This window comes from Stegastes partitus, unplaced genomic scaffold (genome assembly GCF_000690725.1).
Source record: "Stegastes partitus isolate 25-593 unplaced genomic scaffold, Stegastes_partitus-1.0.2 Scaffold711, whole genome shotgun sequence".
NCBI lineage: Eukaryota > Metazoa > Chordata > Actinopteri > Pomacentridae > Stegastes > Stegastes partitus.
Window position 1 is genome coordinate 5,921 of NW_007578442.1, and position 15,748 is coordinate 21,668.

The window sequence follows — 15,748 nt, forward strand, 5'->3', positions numbered from 1 at the left end:
TGCAAATCAAGCCTCTCTAGTTAGACTTTTGTCATTTTTTTTCTCATCCAAAGACTTCCACATTCTCACCCTTGTAGCTTTAGAAAATTTACACATGAAGACAAACTTTTTAAATGGCCACAGGTCATGTGATTGACGTGGCCAATCAGACGGTCTGCATTACAACACTGCTGAGTGAATGGGAGAAGCGTGGACAATGAAGCCACCCTTGGGGCAGAGAGTAGCTTCTCTTTCCTTTTTGCCATTTGTTTTATTGATACGTGGGAGGATTTTTAAGGCTGTCTAGCATCATTTCAGCCAAATAAAAGTAGGATTTTTATTTTTTCCGCTCTCTCTTCAGTCCACAGATACCAGATGAGTGTTTTGCAGAAAACACTGGACTCAGCGCTGCACTGATGATTTGAACACAAGTTTGTCGGTGAGTTCTTTCAGGTTTCCCCAATTTACTCTGCATGATTATCATTTTTGTGGACACTGTGTGGCTTTATGATGTTTATACAATTCACAGTTTATAGCTCAAAGTTGAGTTTGTCCAACTACATACTAAAGCAGCAGTGGATCTGGTTTTTCCCTCCCTCTTGTTTGAAGAGCATGTTTGTATAGAAAGTCCTCGGGGCCTCTCTGTGTGTGGCTGGCACAACCTTTAGCCACAAGGATGGGAGACTCATCCTCCTTTTGTCATTCAATTGGCCTCTTTGTCATTCCCTTAATTCATAAGTGGCCTTTGTGCTAACATGCGCATTAAAAGCACCACGGCAGACACAAGTTTGCTCTGCTCTCCTTCACTCTCCATTCTGTGTCTTGCATTTGTTTACCAGCAGCACACGTAGGCTCGCTTCATTTCACGGCATGGCTTGCTTGTGCAGCACGGTGACCTTAGTGTGTACGCTCTACTGACTTGGCTGGATTTCCTACGTTCTGCAGCTCTCCAGTTGCTCTGGTTTCTGTAAGCGGGCAGTTGGGTGGCTTTTGACCGTGTTTAGAGAGTTTCACCATCCTGAGCTGAGGAATAATAAACATGACGGTGGCCAATGCAAAGTCTGGCTCAGGTAAGCCGCCCGAGTCCTAACTAGCATTTTGCACAGAAACTGTTGCCGTGTTGACATTTTAATTACCATCTGAATGGCTGCTGCGGCCCTCTGTCCACAGACGAGTGGGTGCTGCTGCTTGTGCTTTTGCATGAAAAACGGCCGAATGTTTTGTATTCTTCCATTGTGGTGAAAATGACTTCAGCCACTGATTCTGTCAGGCTTCAATTTCTGTCTACCGCTATTTGCAAAATGTCTGCCGCGAGTAAACAAAAGAGAATTGTTGACAAGTTTGTTTTAATGGAGAGATAATTACAGGGAAGCACAAAAAAAGGGGAGATTATTCACTTTACTTTGTTTAGCAGGCTGATTAATGAAATCAAAAGCTGTAATTTCCCCATGAATTGGGTCTCATTTTCTTGCTCTGTCTAAGCCACTACCACATAGATCTGCGAGTAGAACAATTCCTTTGTGGCTCTGCGTGCTTGTTGTTGCTGCTGCTGCAATGGAAATGAGGGGTGATGTTTGTGAATTGGCCCATTGATTCACTGTCCACTTGTTTTTGCATTGTAAGATTTTTTTTTGTTTTTTTTCATCAGTGTTTTCATTGGCTTGGAATTTTAATTCTATTCATCACTGCGTTGTTTGTCGCTACCATTTCTGCTCGGATTCACTTAGCAGTAAACTTCAAATAGAGGAAAAGACGTTGGGTTTGCCAAATCCTTGATGCGTATTTACTCTTCTTCAGCCATGCAGCAGGTACTGGACAACCTCAAAGACCTGCCAACAGGCACAGGAGCCAAAGATATTGACCTCATCTTCCTCAGAGGCATCATGGAGAGCCCCATCGTCCGATCCCTTGCCAAGGTACAGTAACGCTCACCGACACTACTACTACTACTGTGTGTGTGCTGTGCTTAGAAATGCATTCACACATACAGTGAATTGTAATCTCATTAGCTGGCCTTCTAGCTATACTCGAGGAGGAGCTTAGCATGAGTCAAAGGAAATTAAGGTGTAATTTACACGGCACTTCGAAGATCATGTTTAACTCTATCTGACAGCTGTACGAAATGGAATTCACACGCCCTGTGCTTATTTGTGTGCTCTATGGGCCAGCATGTGTACCTGCAAACAAACCGTGCATCCCTTCCCTACATTAGCTAATCCTGCTGCGAGGTTGAAATTACATGCAGGAAATCTCCCAGTCGATGTACAACCCCGTCCGTCATCCGAGGAGTAACATAATCAAAGCTGCGCAGGGTTGTACAGCAGCACGCCGTGTGGTTTTCATTTGATCACCAAATAATAATCCATAACATCCCTCAAAGTTGTGTTTGTGTACACAGAGAACGTCGGCGAAATCAGCGTAACACACAACTAAAAGAGGCCGACAGCATGACGAACAAATGGCTTACATAACATTATCCAGAAAAAATCTCCCCTGCAGATTGAGGTCATCAAGTTCAACCACCATATCTATAAATAGAATGCTTTTTTATAGAAAACCTGCCACAAAGACGGGCTCTTGTCCTCATTTCTAACAAATAGATTACAGCTTGGTCGAGGTGTTGGGTGTTTTACGTAGATATGTCATATCAAATGGAACAATATGAATGAGGTCATATTCACTGTATTTACTGTACTGTTAATTTTCCTTCCTCTTTTTGTGTCACAGTTTGACTGAATTGTTAAGCCATTAATAATTCAAATAAAATGAACAATGACACATTGTGTTTGAACACAACAGAAACAGTTGCTCTATAACTGGAGGATTAGGAGGATGATCTACTTCCCCATCTGCTAAAAATATGACGGGAGCTTTTTTTTTTTTGTGCTACTTTCATATTTTTACTGACTGTTGGCTCAGTTTTATTTGCAATATAGCATCTTGTGTGGGAGCAGCATCAGCATGGCTACAACTAGGGAGAACTCTAAAGTGTCTTTTGCGCAGTATAACAAAAAATAAAGAAATAAATAAATCAGTGCCATAAATGATCAAAAAGAAAAAAAAAACAGAAGTTCATTTAAAATTTTACAAAAATGAAAAAAACTGCGTCCAAAGGTTTTACCAATACTGAAAAATAGTGGCTCTACATACTGTAGATATTTTATTTCCTATTTTACAACCTCTGCAAATGACATGTTTTTCACACTACTCTGCAGATCGACTCTAGAAACATGTTTCACTGCACAGAATGTACCTTCCAACAACTTGCTCTTCTGTTTGCCGTTTTTAACCCATAGTTTTTAGCAGCATTAATACTCAGATTTATGTAAAAAAAATTACAAATCTTATTAATGAAATCCTCAAAACTGTAACATGTTTGTATCAACACGGAAGATTTTCAGTCGATAAGCTCAGATTCAGGTTCAGATCGGCATTTACATCCCATAATAATCACTATTACACTGGTTTTCCATGCTGCATTTATTTTTATTGGTCACGTATGATATATTTAGCTGTCAGTCTCTTTAATTTGTTTTCATATTGGTCTCATCTCTGCTCTGTGTGAACACAGCCTGCAGTTAAGCTGAGAAGTCCCTGATTTATTGTTTTTGTCACATGACTGCTGGTCGTAACTGAGTCACTCAGAGCTTCTCAGATGCACTTAGGAGTTCTTAGGAGTTAGGAGATAATTGATGTGTTTCATTCGGATGATATATTTTTGATGAATTTTTAAATCATACATGTAGAATAAAAGGATTTCGTTGAAATAGCACAATTTTAGGCATAGATTTGGTGGATTTTTCTTGAGGGAATCAAACGTCACACCTGATGATGTCAAGGACAGCCGATAAGTTGAAAATATAATCAGTGTTTACAGTTTCTTCCTGTAATAAATACTGTAATGTCTTTCTAAAAACAAGCCTTTTAAACCTGCTGACAGCTTTTGGGGTTCTGAGGGTTACATTTTTCTTAACGTAAGAATTTCTCAGCTGACTTTCTAGAAATGTGCTATACATAGTCTGCATTGAGGTGTAAAATTACCACTGGGATCCTTTTTGCACCTTGTTGTTGAGTTCTGTCTCTCTGTCTGGTTGGTTGGACAAAACAGAACCAAGCCCACTTTGTGCTCAGTATAGGTGGGGGAGGAATTCACTGGGAAGAGCTTTACATATTATCAGGTTGTCGAACAAGTTTGGAGTCACTCAAATTTAAGAAGAAAAGAACAAGTCAGACGAGTGGTGTGGCAATAAGAAAGGGAATGTTGTGGAGTGAAAATTACAGTCATTTTGAGTACGGTAGCTGTAATTATTCCGTGACTAGTCAGAGTTTTTATTCCAGATATGTTACATCATTCTGACTAGTTTGAGATATCTGTGATTCACTTTGAACTACTTGAACTGCGGATATCTCAGAGGCCATTGTGATTTGTCTAAACTGTTGTGTGCGCTGCTGCTCATGTGAGGCAGCTGGATATTGGTACAACGAAGAGTTCAAACAATGTTAATGCAGATAAGATGGTTTGAAAATGCCACGAAATCAGAAGCGCCCCTCAGTGAGGAGTTTGTAGAGAAGGAGAGCTTTGTTCATTTGTGACTTGTGATCAAAATTTGAAAGAACTCTGGCCTCAGGCTGCTCTGACATGGCGGTAAAACAGCTCGTCGTACGCGGTCGCTGTGGCATAAGACGTTTGAAAAGCAAGCTGCCTCCACCTCCAGCTTTCTGACGTTAGGTCAAAACCCTAATTCGAGATATCTGTGACTATATTTTGACCAGTTTGAGATATCTACAACCAACTAGTTTTAACTTAATTTAGGTTACCTAAAAGGACAATGTAGATGTGTTGAATTCAGGCAATCAAAGATATCTTTACCTACAATTCGGACTAGTTGGAATTAAACTGTAGGCATCTGAAACTAACGTTAGAAGTCATAATTCACATTGCAGACATCGAAAGCTGATTTGTAGGTATCTGTAATAAGAAACCACTTACACATGAATGGTGATAGTGACGCCATTTGCCCCAGGAAGCATGGCATTGTGGATATCTGAAATGTTCTTTTGACAAGGAAGAATTTAAGAGCAGATGTCTACAATACATATCCAGTCTCACTTTCAAATTGGAAAACAGCTTGCCACAAACGCACACGTAACAGAGTTGACAGTGTTCTTACTCTGTCATGTTCTTATTTTTTGGTGCGTTCAGGCTCACGAACGTCTCGAGGAAGTTAAGCTGCAAGCCGTTCGGGACGATAACGTTCAGCTGGTCACAGAGATCTTGGATTCCCTCAACATCCTGCCTGAAAAAGATGCCTCCGCTGCTGAGCTCGTCAGAATCCTCCAGGAGCCTCACTTTAAGGTATCTGAGGCCTTTTTGCCCTCATCCTCAGTTGTTACTGGGTTTATTGGGGGGGTGCGGAGAGTAAATGGTTGAGCATGTGTTTTACTCGTGGGAATGAATGTCAGAGCTTTTTTGCTCCCACCACGGCCTAATTTTCTCTGAAGTGCCTGTCTGGCAGCACTGCTTCCTTGTCACCCTTTATATTCTCAACCCCTTGCGTGCTGCAGCAACAGAGGGTGGGGGTGTCTTTCCTTGGGCCAATAGCAGGCTGAGTTATGTGGGTAAAGTCACGGGGAGAAGACTGTCACGCACGGTTTCAGCAAATCTTCACATTTGCTGATGCAGTTTGTAGTCTCTAACCAGAGCTGACTGTATTCGGCGGCTGCCAGGGTAAGAACAACACTGATTTATCCTCCGCGTTTATCAGTTCGTCTTCTGTCGGAGCTGCCACGAAGGCGTCTCTCCGTACAGAAATGAAAAAATGATTTATGTCTTCGCTCTGTCAGAGGGATTTATTGAATGCATGTTGCAGTTCCAGTCACTGTTTGTGGTATTCTGGTGGGTGAATGACATCGTGTCTGATTGTCATCAGAAAAAAACTGTTGGAAATTTACTCCACTGTGTCTTTGAGTTTAAAGACTGAGCTTAATCCTACTGTTTGTATTTCTCTCTCTTGTTCTGTTTCAGTCTTTGATTGAGGCTCATGATAAAGTGGCTGCAAAGTGCTACGAAATGCCCCATGCTGCGGTTAACAGCAATTCTTTGTTGACAAGCACACTCATGCCAGCCGATGCCGTCAGGATGATCGGTATCCAGAAGAAAGCTGGAGAACCGCTGGTAAGTTCACCCGGCATTTCTATCAACTACAGCTCTACAGAGGAAACACGCCTGATAGGCTGTAAAGTGCTTTACACATGTCCTCTTTTATTGACCATCTGTTCGACCCAAGTCTTGCATAGTAACTCAACATGGATGAGTTCTTTTACAGCAGCCGGACAGGCCAACCCATGAAACAGGCCTCTCCTCTGATTTATGAAGTGCGGATGTTCAGTACTTACTGGCTCTTACTCTCTTTCAGGGGGTGACGTTCCGAGTGGTGCAGGGGGAGATGGTGATCGCTCGGATCCTGCACGGCAGCTCGATTGACAGGCAGGGCATGTTGCACACGGGGGACATAATCCGCGAGGTGAACGGCCGCGAGGTCGGCAGCAACCCCAACGAGCTCCAGGAGCTGCTGAGGGACTGCAACGGCAGCATCACGCTCAAGGTCCTGCCGAGCTACAAGGACACGCCAGCACCGCCACAGGTGAGGGGGAAAAGGGAGGCTTCATGTTAGGTTATCTGCGAGTAAGTAATAATCATGTTAAACTAGAAAATTCATGCATTCAGTGATGCATTGTCACTGAATCGGTGCCGTCAATGTCAAAGAATTTATATTGACATGGTTTATTGGTATTCGGTAGAGTATTCAAGACTTGTACTGTACCTCTCAGGGATTGGGTAAGAGCTGCCTGACCTGGCCGATCTCAGAATGCCAGGCTTCTGAAAACTGAACCCACGGAGGCTCTATTAATAAACACTCCACACACTAAGTAGGACATACGCCACTCCATTCAGTGGAGCAGCCCCTCTCCTCCTTACTGTAACAGGCACACGCAGCAGCTGACACTGAGCAGCAGTATGTAAGGTTATGTCAGACACTGACCTTAGTGTGCTGAGCGGGATCCAATGGGCTCTTTCGACTGTTTTGCTACGTGCTCGTTGGTTTCCAGTTGTGAATGCTCACGTTGATGTTTGGACTCCTAAAGTTACATCTGGTCCACCTCGTTCAACCTCGCGTCTTTGAGAATTCACAGCGAGAACTAGAAAAGACAAAATTCCTAACAGAAAATGTAATCAGTGGAAAATAAAGACCTTGTCCTGAGAGAGCTGCTGAAGAATCATCATCTGTGGTGCCATAAAAAAGCAAAATGTCAAAAATTGCAGCTCTTAGGAAAGGGAACTTACTTGATAGGGGGAAAAAGGACATTTACTTTCACCTATTATAGTTTAACGTTTACTTTAAAATGTTCGTTTGTTCTACAACCTGATGATTAAAAAAGCTCAGATATGTTCAATTATTAGACTTCTGAGGGACTGTAAGTGTTGTTGTCTGCTGTTGTGAGTGAATGTATTTATTAATAGTCTAATATCTTGTTCAAACCTTAAATCGCAGGTTTATCTTAAGCCACACTTCAACTATAACCCGGCCACAGACAACCTGATCCCCTGTAAAGAGGCAGGCCTGGCCTTCTTCAAAGGCGACATACTTCACGTAGTCAACAAAGAGGACCCCAACTGGTGGCAGGTGAGTCGATGCATATTGCTCAGCGATGGTGAAACACACCTTAGCTAGACGTTAGCGGATTGGAAATGTGTATTTTTACTTTTCACATTTTGTTTTGCGCAATAAAACAAAGCAGCAGAAACAACAAAAGCAGAGTTAGTGTGCAGAGCAGATTGAAAAACCTCGTCAAACCTCAAAATTAGCAAACAACAGATAAATAAAATATTATAATGTGCTTTATATAGGTATATAAATGTGTATGCTTGTACATGAAAGTGTTAGCACATATATACTAAAGCACACTTGTCTATTTAACCCCTTGTGAAAGAGGGAGAAAGGTCAGTTACAGTCGGGTATGATCAGTTGGGATTGTAAAAGTTGATTCATCAGACAGGTTGTAAGGCTGTATTTCATATCGATGTTTGAAATTTGAATCTTCCATAACTGAGCCCCCTTAAATGTAATAGAAAATGAATGGAACATTGGAAGGTGTAACTGTTGGGTATGTTTTGTATTACGTACATGACTGTTAAGCTGGAAAAAAAATCTTTACAAGGCACCTGAAGCAGAGCAGGCAAATTTAAAAATCAGAAAATGAAAACACAAGTTTAAAAAGATGCGCTGATGAGATGAGTAGCCTCCCAAATTATATTGCAAATCCATAAAGTACAGATTTATTAGGGTATAATAAAGAGTTAATAAACAATTCTGATGAACCAACCATTGTCACTAGATATTGCATACAAAATATCAGTCCTCCAGGTTTGAGTTTGATCAATCAAGAGAAATCATTTTATCTGCTGTGAAAACTGCAGAGGCTGCTACAGATGAGGAGGAAGAGGATTCTGACAGATGTGGTGTTCTGTTTCTATGTGAAATATTTAAACTAATATCATCTCTCCATCTCTGATTTTTATATAGGCTCGCAAAGTTGTTGGTGGAGCCACTGGTCTCATCCCCAGTCAGTTCTTGGAAGAGAAGAGGAAAGCTTTTGTGAGAAGGGACTGGGACACTTCTGGTACAGGTCAGTACAAACCACATCCGTTCTTCTCGCTCTCATTGTACCAGCTGCTCTTGTTTAGTTTTTATCATAGTCACAAATCTGGAGCCTTTAGCACCACCATGTGGTGTACTGACACCTTGTGTTTGTGGTTCAGGGATGCTCTGCGGGACTCGAAATGCAAAGAAAAAGAAGAAAAAAATGATGTACCTCACTGCCAAGAATGCAGGTATGTATTACCACTGGTTCTAGTGTTCCTAGTTATCAAATAAATGACAGTGACGCTATGATTCTTATTGAGCCTGTGTGTTGCCTTCAACAGAGTTTGATCGCTATGAGCTGCAGATCTATGAGGAGGTAGCAAAGATGCCCCCGTTCCAGAGGAAAACACTGGTTCTGATTGGAGCTCAGGGTGTCGGAAGGCGAAGCCTGAAGAACAGACTTATCGTCCTGAATCCTCTGAGATATGGAACCACTGTCCCCTGTGAGTGTGTAAGAAGACAGCTGAGCAGTTGAATTAACCGTAGTTGGTTTCCTGTAACACCTGTCCTTACCTTTTACCTGCAGTTACGTCACGCCGTGCCAGAGAGGAGGAGAAAGATGGCCAGAACTACTGTTTCGTGACGCGGGAAGAGATGGAGAAGGACATCAAGGAGAGCCGTTACTTGGAGCACGGCGAGTACGATGGAAACCTTTACGGCACCAAGATCGACTCCATCCACGAAGTGGTGGACGCTGGCCGTACCTGCATCCTGGACGTCAACCCTCAGGTCAGTTAAAGGCACATCAGGGCTGCACCATGCATCGTTTCAGCATCGACATCGTGGTTGCATCTTTTTTTTGGTACTTGACGCAGAAATAAAATCTTGCATAGTTGCCATTTGCCAAGTTTTTTAACAACTTGACAAAGGGTTTTTGATGTGCAGGCTCCACACATGCACAGTAAAATTAGTGGAGGAGGAAGATTTGATGGCAAAAAAAGATGCTGTGTCAGTTATAGGACTGTATAACTAATGGAATGTTAATCACCTTTCACGGTTTAGGCTTCTCACAATTAAATGAACACAGTAAGCTGCGATATTAAAATACTTTGCTCATAGAAAACAATCCACTTAGTTTCAATGCAGTCAAATCATTAGAATGTCTCTTTTCAAAGAAATTTTGGTCTAACGTCTGTCGGAGTTGCTACACTAAGCAGAGACTAGAGGCTTCTGTGTTCATGGTGCTGCAGCTGACTTGCTTTCTTCTATTGTTGACTGCATGTGAAGCGTTTGGAGGATGTCGGTAATTTGTAGCTTTCTTTTGTAAATGAGAAAACCAATGAGGCTTCGTGGGTACAATTTATTCACATTTTGCCTCTAGGAGATGCACTGAAATTAGGTAAAAAATATTTTAAGCCTAATTTTGAGGCAGATTTGTTCGCTAGCAGGAATGTAGCACAACACTGCAAGTGAAAGCTTGTTGCTAAGACCAAAAACTGAGGCAACAGTATGTCTGAACACTAAAATCAGCACCACAAAGCTTTAGAGGATGAATGCAAAGGTCAATGTCATCCAAGCAAAAAATATATAGATACTCAGTGCCTTTGCCAGATGCACTCACTCTCTCACTCTCATCACATTTTAGTCACGTATGATTTGTAGATAACTGAAAAGTCACTAGGTCAGTTTCTTCCCATATCATGCAGCCCTGAGGCACACACACTATGTATGGATGTGTTTTTTCTAAAGTTGTGATTGTGAGATAACATTTTTTTTTTTTAATGCAGGCCCTAAAAGTGTTGAAGACTGCTGAGTTTATGCCATTCGTGGTGTTCATTGCTGCTCCTGAACTGGACACACTAAGAGCTATGCACAAAGCTGTGGTAGATGCTGGACTTACTACCAAACTACTCACAGTAAGTTTTCAGAAGATTTCCAAATGCATATACAGGCATAAACAGAAGTTTACATACAAGAGCATGTCTATGATGGCTGTCTTGAGTTTCCAGTGACTCCTTTAACTCCTAATTTTCTGTGATGGAATCATTGGAAGACATGCCTCTTTGTCAACAATCAAAAAAACAACATTTGATTCTGTTTGTGGCTGAGTCTGATGAGTGCATCAAATAGGCCCAGAGGACTCAGCAGCTGTAGTCAGTCATAATCACTCATGACAAATTAAGAGGTTATGCAACTAAGGCCACGTTTACACATACCCGGGTGTTTACAGAAACAGATCTACGTTATCAAAGATAACACTGTTTACACAAATCCAAATAAACAAGAGCTGCTATGAGCATGCCAAACCTATAGGAGGCAGGGAAACAAGAAGCATAAAGCCATGCCAGCCAATCAGAATCCTGGAAAAAAACACAACAACTAATGGCACAAATTACTTTCTGTTACTTCACCGATAATGGCGTGAGGGTCGTTCGTTTGGACCGACAGAGAAGTGGAGCTTCACTACGGAGAACATTTCTGAATGTAAATGCAAACAGGCCAGAAGCGTTGGCACAAACGTAAAAACAAGCACTGCTTCAACCGCATCCTTTTTTGACGATTATGACAGCAGCCAAACTGTAAACATGGGTTGCACACATATGACGCTTTTGTTGCATATTGTGCTGTTGAACTCCTCCTGTCTGCATGCAATGAGAGTTTTCCAAAATCTCCACTTTGGCCAGAGTTTTCAGAAATGATCGTTTTCGGCGACTCGTAGCTTCGTTTATGTGTAAACCAAAGGCATTGAAATATCACCGTTTTTGCTACGTGTAAACAGGGCCTAAGAAAATTCGATGAACTATCACCAAAGCTGATGTTTCCAGTTGCTGTATATCTATTTTTGGCACAACAGATTAGTCATATTTCCAGAAGACCTATACTGAATTGAAGGAGTCACTGGAAAGTCACGACTGCCATGCAAGTGTATGTAAACTTTTGTTCACGACTGTAAATCACGATGGGAGTTTAAGTGGTTATTACTCCCAAATAATTGTTTCTTTAATCATACTAATAGGCTGAATGCCTCGTCTTTTACAGGAGAACGATTTAAAGAAAACTGTGGATGAGAGCGCCAGGATCCGCCGGGCGTACAGCCACTACTTTGATCTGACAATTGTCAATGACAATCTGGACAAGGCCTTTGACAAGCTGCAGGAGACGGTGGAGCGGCTATTCATCGAGCCACAGTGGGTTCCAGTCAGCTGGGTCTACTGATGTTTTACCCCCTACTGGACAGACGCCGCCGTTCGAGCTGCCAGGCCTGGGATGAAAGGGGATTCAACACCGAGCTGCACACTGACAAAGTGTTGGACATCGGCCCTGTGTGAACTGGGTCTCGCACAAAGCTGCATCAGAGTCACCTTGATCTGAACTGCCAGATTCCTTTCTAGCACACTATGCAACTCACAACACACGGGAAGTGTACTTATTTATTGGCAAGTATTTTTTAAAGAATATTTTCTATTCAAACACATTGGAAGACAACGCTGGCCCTCGCGTCAGATTGTTCCGAAAGCAAACGCGGTCTTTTGCCATGTCCTGTTTTAATTTTACATCTGTATGTAAGATAGGTAAATTGTATTTATTCTGAGAAAATGAGGGCTTGCTCATTGAAAAGGACGATACCTCAGTGTTACAGTTTACAGTGCATATGCGTCCAGTACTTCATCTCATTTCGTCACTACAAACTTGTTGTCGTTCATGTAGATTAGAGTCATATTGTTGAGACCTTTGTCCTCCTGAAGGCAACATTTACGCCCCTACGTCTTCTTAACCTCAACTTCACGAACAGGAAACTGTTGTACAGGGAGAAAAACGTAATACTGTAGTGTTTACCCGTTAATTCTCTTTCTCTCAAGAACAGACATTGATTATGCTGATTGTTTGTCGGACGTTTGGATCATGTAACTGTTTCTGACTGTTAGACCAGTCGACTTGGTGCTGTGTTTGTGTTTGAACGAAAAACTTTCCACAGGACTCTGGAACAGGGTACTGCATCTCAGTGAACCATCCCTTTTGATGTGATAATACTAAAACTTAACAGTTTTAAAATAAAGTCGATATTTACTTATAAAGAAAAGAAAAAAAAAAGGTATATTTTACAAGATTTCAGATAAGATGTATTTTCAGATGTCAAATAAATAACTGGTGTTTTCTAATCGTCAGCTTTGGATTTTGTTTTTTGGAGCGAAAAGAGACAAAATGGTTACAACAATCTGAGGTGGTTTTATTGTCTAGATTTTTCTTTTTGCATCGTAGAAATAAACATACAACTTAAGTGGAAACAATTTACAATAATAACATTGTTTACTGAGGCACAATAAAATCAACGGCACCAGAAGTTTAAATATTCATAAACCAATTTGCTCAAGTGCATCAAAATGAGGTTGTGGTTGGAACATTAAAAAGAATAATCTCTTTGGAGGAAGTGCTTCAATTTGGGATGCAAAAATGCAACATTTTTAAATTGATTACAGCAATATTAAATAGGAAAAAAAAAGTAAGACAAGTTTTTACAATCTAAACCCACAAACTGTGAAGGAGAACAAATCCATTAGCAAGGCCTTCAGGGATCAGACATTACATTAGACCACCGATATCAAAAGTTAGTGTTTGTGTTACAAAGTGAGAGGGTTAGGTTAAGTCTCTGTGACACTGACACAATAATACTATCATATATACTGATGACAAATGTTATTACATTAAAAAAAAAATGAGATGCTTTTTAAAGACACCAGGCACATTTATGTCTTGTATGTAGGGCTGCAACTAAAGTTTATTTTCATTATCGATGAATGGATTAGTTGTTTGGTCTATAAAGTGTCAGAAAAGTACCCAAAAAGCAGTCTTTTTTTGTTGAAATATATCCAGTGTACTCTCAAATATTCAAGTTTAAGAAGCTGGAATCAGAGAAATTAGACTTTTTTTTTTTTCTAGAAAAATTGCTCAACCAATTAATGAATCATCAAAAAGTTGGTGATTATTTTAATTGTTGCAGCTCTGCTTGAGGATTACGCACACATGTTACCATCAAGGGCAATATTAGACTAAAAATCTAAATATTACAAAGTATATTCGGATTCATCTGTATGTTTATGTTGCTCATATAATCCAGTTTTTTTTTTGTATGCTTACTTTATTTAGCCAAGAGTCCAAAATCAATACCTAAACTGATTGTCAAAATTCATACAAAATTTAGTTATTCAAGTTCTATATATCTATTTATACAATTATCCAATAATAAATAGAGTAGGGATGTTGATTGTCATGTGCTATATTTGACTCCAGACCAAATCATCTCAACAAGAAATAGACCAGTTCGTTAACAAAGCCCTGTTGTTGTTGTTGTTGCAGCACCAGTGGTTGTGCAGAAAATGCATGTGCTAAAGAACACACTGTTAAAAAGACATCCTGCAGCTATAAAAAAAAAAAACAAGAGGGAGTAAAAACACAGATTGCATTTTATCCGTGTGGTCCCGTTTAACCTCATACCTGTGTGGGCATTTCAAGTTTCTGCTGGATGTAAAGTTGTCTCCTGTTCAAACACTGTGGGCCAATGAGGCGAGACCCCTGACAGCGATGCACAGGACCAGAGGAAGATGTCCCGGCTCTGGGTTTATTTCGGTCTTCACCACGTCCCCGTCTTTCTTCAGGGACACGTTAGAGGAGGCAAACAGATGCTCAGCCTTTTCATAGATGTTCTCTGTCAGACCGGCGCTGCTCAGAGGCAGCTCTCCGTTTCCACATACGCACTGCACCTGTGCAGGAGAGAGAGAAACATTAATGAAACATTTACAAAACATCCATGTAACATGTTGTTGTGTGGCATTCATTTTGTAAAAACAGACTTTACGAACCAGTCTCTCCAGGGTCTGTAACTCTGCAGGGCTGCAGCACATTCCCAATGTAGCCAGGCAGTCATTTGTCATCTCTGAAAGACCCAGATAAAGAATGACAAAGAACTTCAGGAAATGAGGTTTTCAGGACAATGTGCCTGCAGAGGGGACTACAGCGCCACGTCCTTCTCCTCCTGACCTCAAAATGAGATTTTCTTTCAGCAGATTGAGTAATAAAGGCCATGCAGAGAATAACTTTTCTCACCATCCAAGGCGCTGGTGATGAGGTGGAGGGCTGTGAGGACGGATGTGGACTGAGCTGACCCCTCCTGACCACACTGCTCCAAAAGATCCAGGATTACTTGGATGTTCTGTCGTTGAGACTCTGTTGTTGCGACATCGCTCAGGTTAGGTTTCTTATTCAGGCACATGTGGTCCAGCTGAGACACAGAAAGACAAGAGTTAAGATCTTATAACTCTTTGTGATATTAGTGCATCTGCAAGACCTCCGTGTCCCACTCACCACACTCTGAAGTGCACTGATGGCTGCTCGGTCCTGCATGAGTTTGGTGATTTGCTGGAGCAGAGAGGACCTGGTGGACTCAGGGAGAGCCGAGAGCAGCTGGAAGTTATCACTGAGTTTCTCCAATTCTGAAGATGGAAAAAATGTGGACACGTTTCGTCAACTGCTTCCAAAGATAAAAGATGCACTCTGAACCACAAAACCCACTGGCAGGTCTGACAAGCATGTTGGCTTTACAAACGGTCACCATTTATCAGAACAAAAAATTGTACAAACAGAGCCAACTGGTAGATTTTAAATATTCACTCATCTGTGACGTGCTGTTCCACTGGGAAAATTAACCAAATTGGTTTATTCTACATGTCTCATTGAAAAATTTGGTAAAAAATTAACCATTTGCACTAACTAGCTTCTGTAAAAAACTAAAAATTTGGTGCTCCCCGGTGTAAACGTGAAGCCAAATATTGACTCAGCTGTGACCAACAGTCATGTAAAAAACATTTCATCTCGATTGAACTGCAGGCTGTGCTTAACTTGAGCAGAGAGGAGACAAGTATGGAAACAATTTAAACATGCAAGCAGTAAAATACCTATAGTATGTAAAATCACCAGGTATTTTTCCAGTGTTGGTAGCATAGACTGTATAACAGATGGACGTAGCTGCCGTGACATCACCCGTTGGTTTCTGCACTGAGAAAATGAAGCCAGGGTTTTGCTACTTCCTGGTTGACATCTTGGATTTTTGGAGCCAGTGACGCAAAAAT

The 15,748-nt window shown here is 41.2% G+C and overlaps 2 protein-coding genes across 2 annotated transcripts in view; one reads left to right on the top strand and one right to left on the bottom strand.

The window, feature by feature from the left end:
- The first annotated feature begins 338 nt into the window (after positions 1–338).
- On the top strand, positions 339–13,329 carry pals2a (protein associated with LIN7 2, MAGUK p55 family member a). Its single transcript, XM_008291035.1, has 12 exons — positions 339–418; positions 1,777–1,895; positions 5,183–5,335; positions 6,005–6,154; positions 6,396–6,623; positions 7,533–7,664; positions 8,565–8,667; positions 8,801–8,872; positions 8,966–9,127; positions 9,211–9,413; positions 10,412–10,540; positions 11,664–13,329. Exons 2-12 carry the CDS (start codon positions 1,779–1,781, stop codon positions 11,838–11,840), a joined length of 1,626 nt encoding a protein of 541 aa, XP_008289257.1. The 5' UTR covers positions 339–418; positions 1,777–1,778; the 3' UTR covers positions 11,841–13,329.
- A 184-nt stretch (positions 13,330–13,513) lies between these two features.
- Positions 13,514–15,748, bottom strand: part of gsdmeb (gasdermin Eb) — a 15,489-nt gene continuing 13,254 nt past the window's right edge. The window contains exons 7-10 of the mRNA XM_008291061.1: positions 14,985–15,112; positions 14,727–14,901; positions 14,483–14,556; positions 13,514–14,383 (exon numbers count right to left, since the gene is read on the bottom strand). Of these exons, the coding sequence (XP_008289283.1) occupies positions 14,165–14,383; positions 14,483–14,556; positions 14,727–14,901; positions 14,985–15,112 (596 nt within the window). The 3' untranslated portion in view covers positions 13,514–14,164. The remainder of the gene's footprint in view (positions 14,384–14,482; positions 14,557–14,726; positions 14,902–14,984; positions 15,113–15,748) is intronic.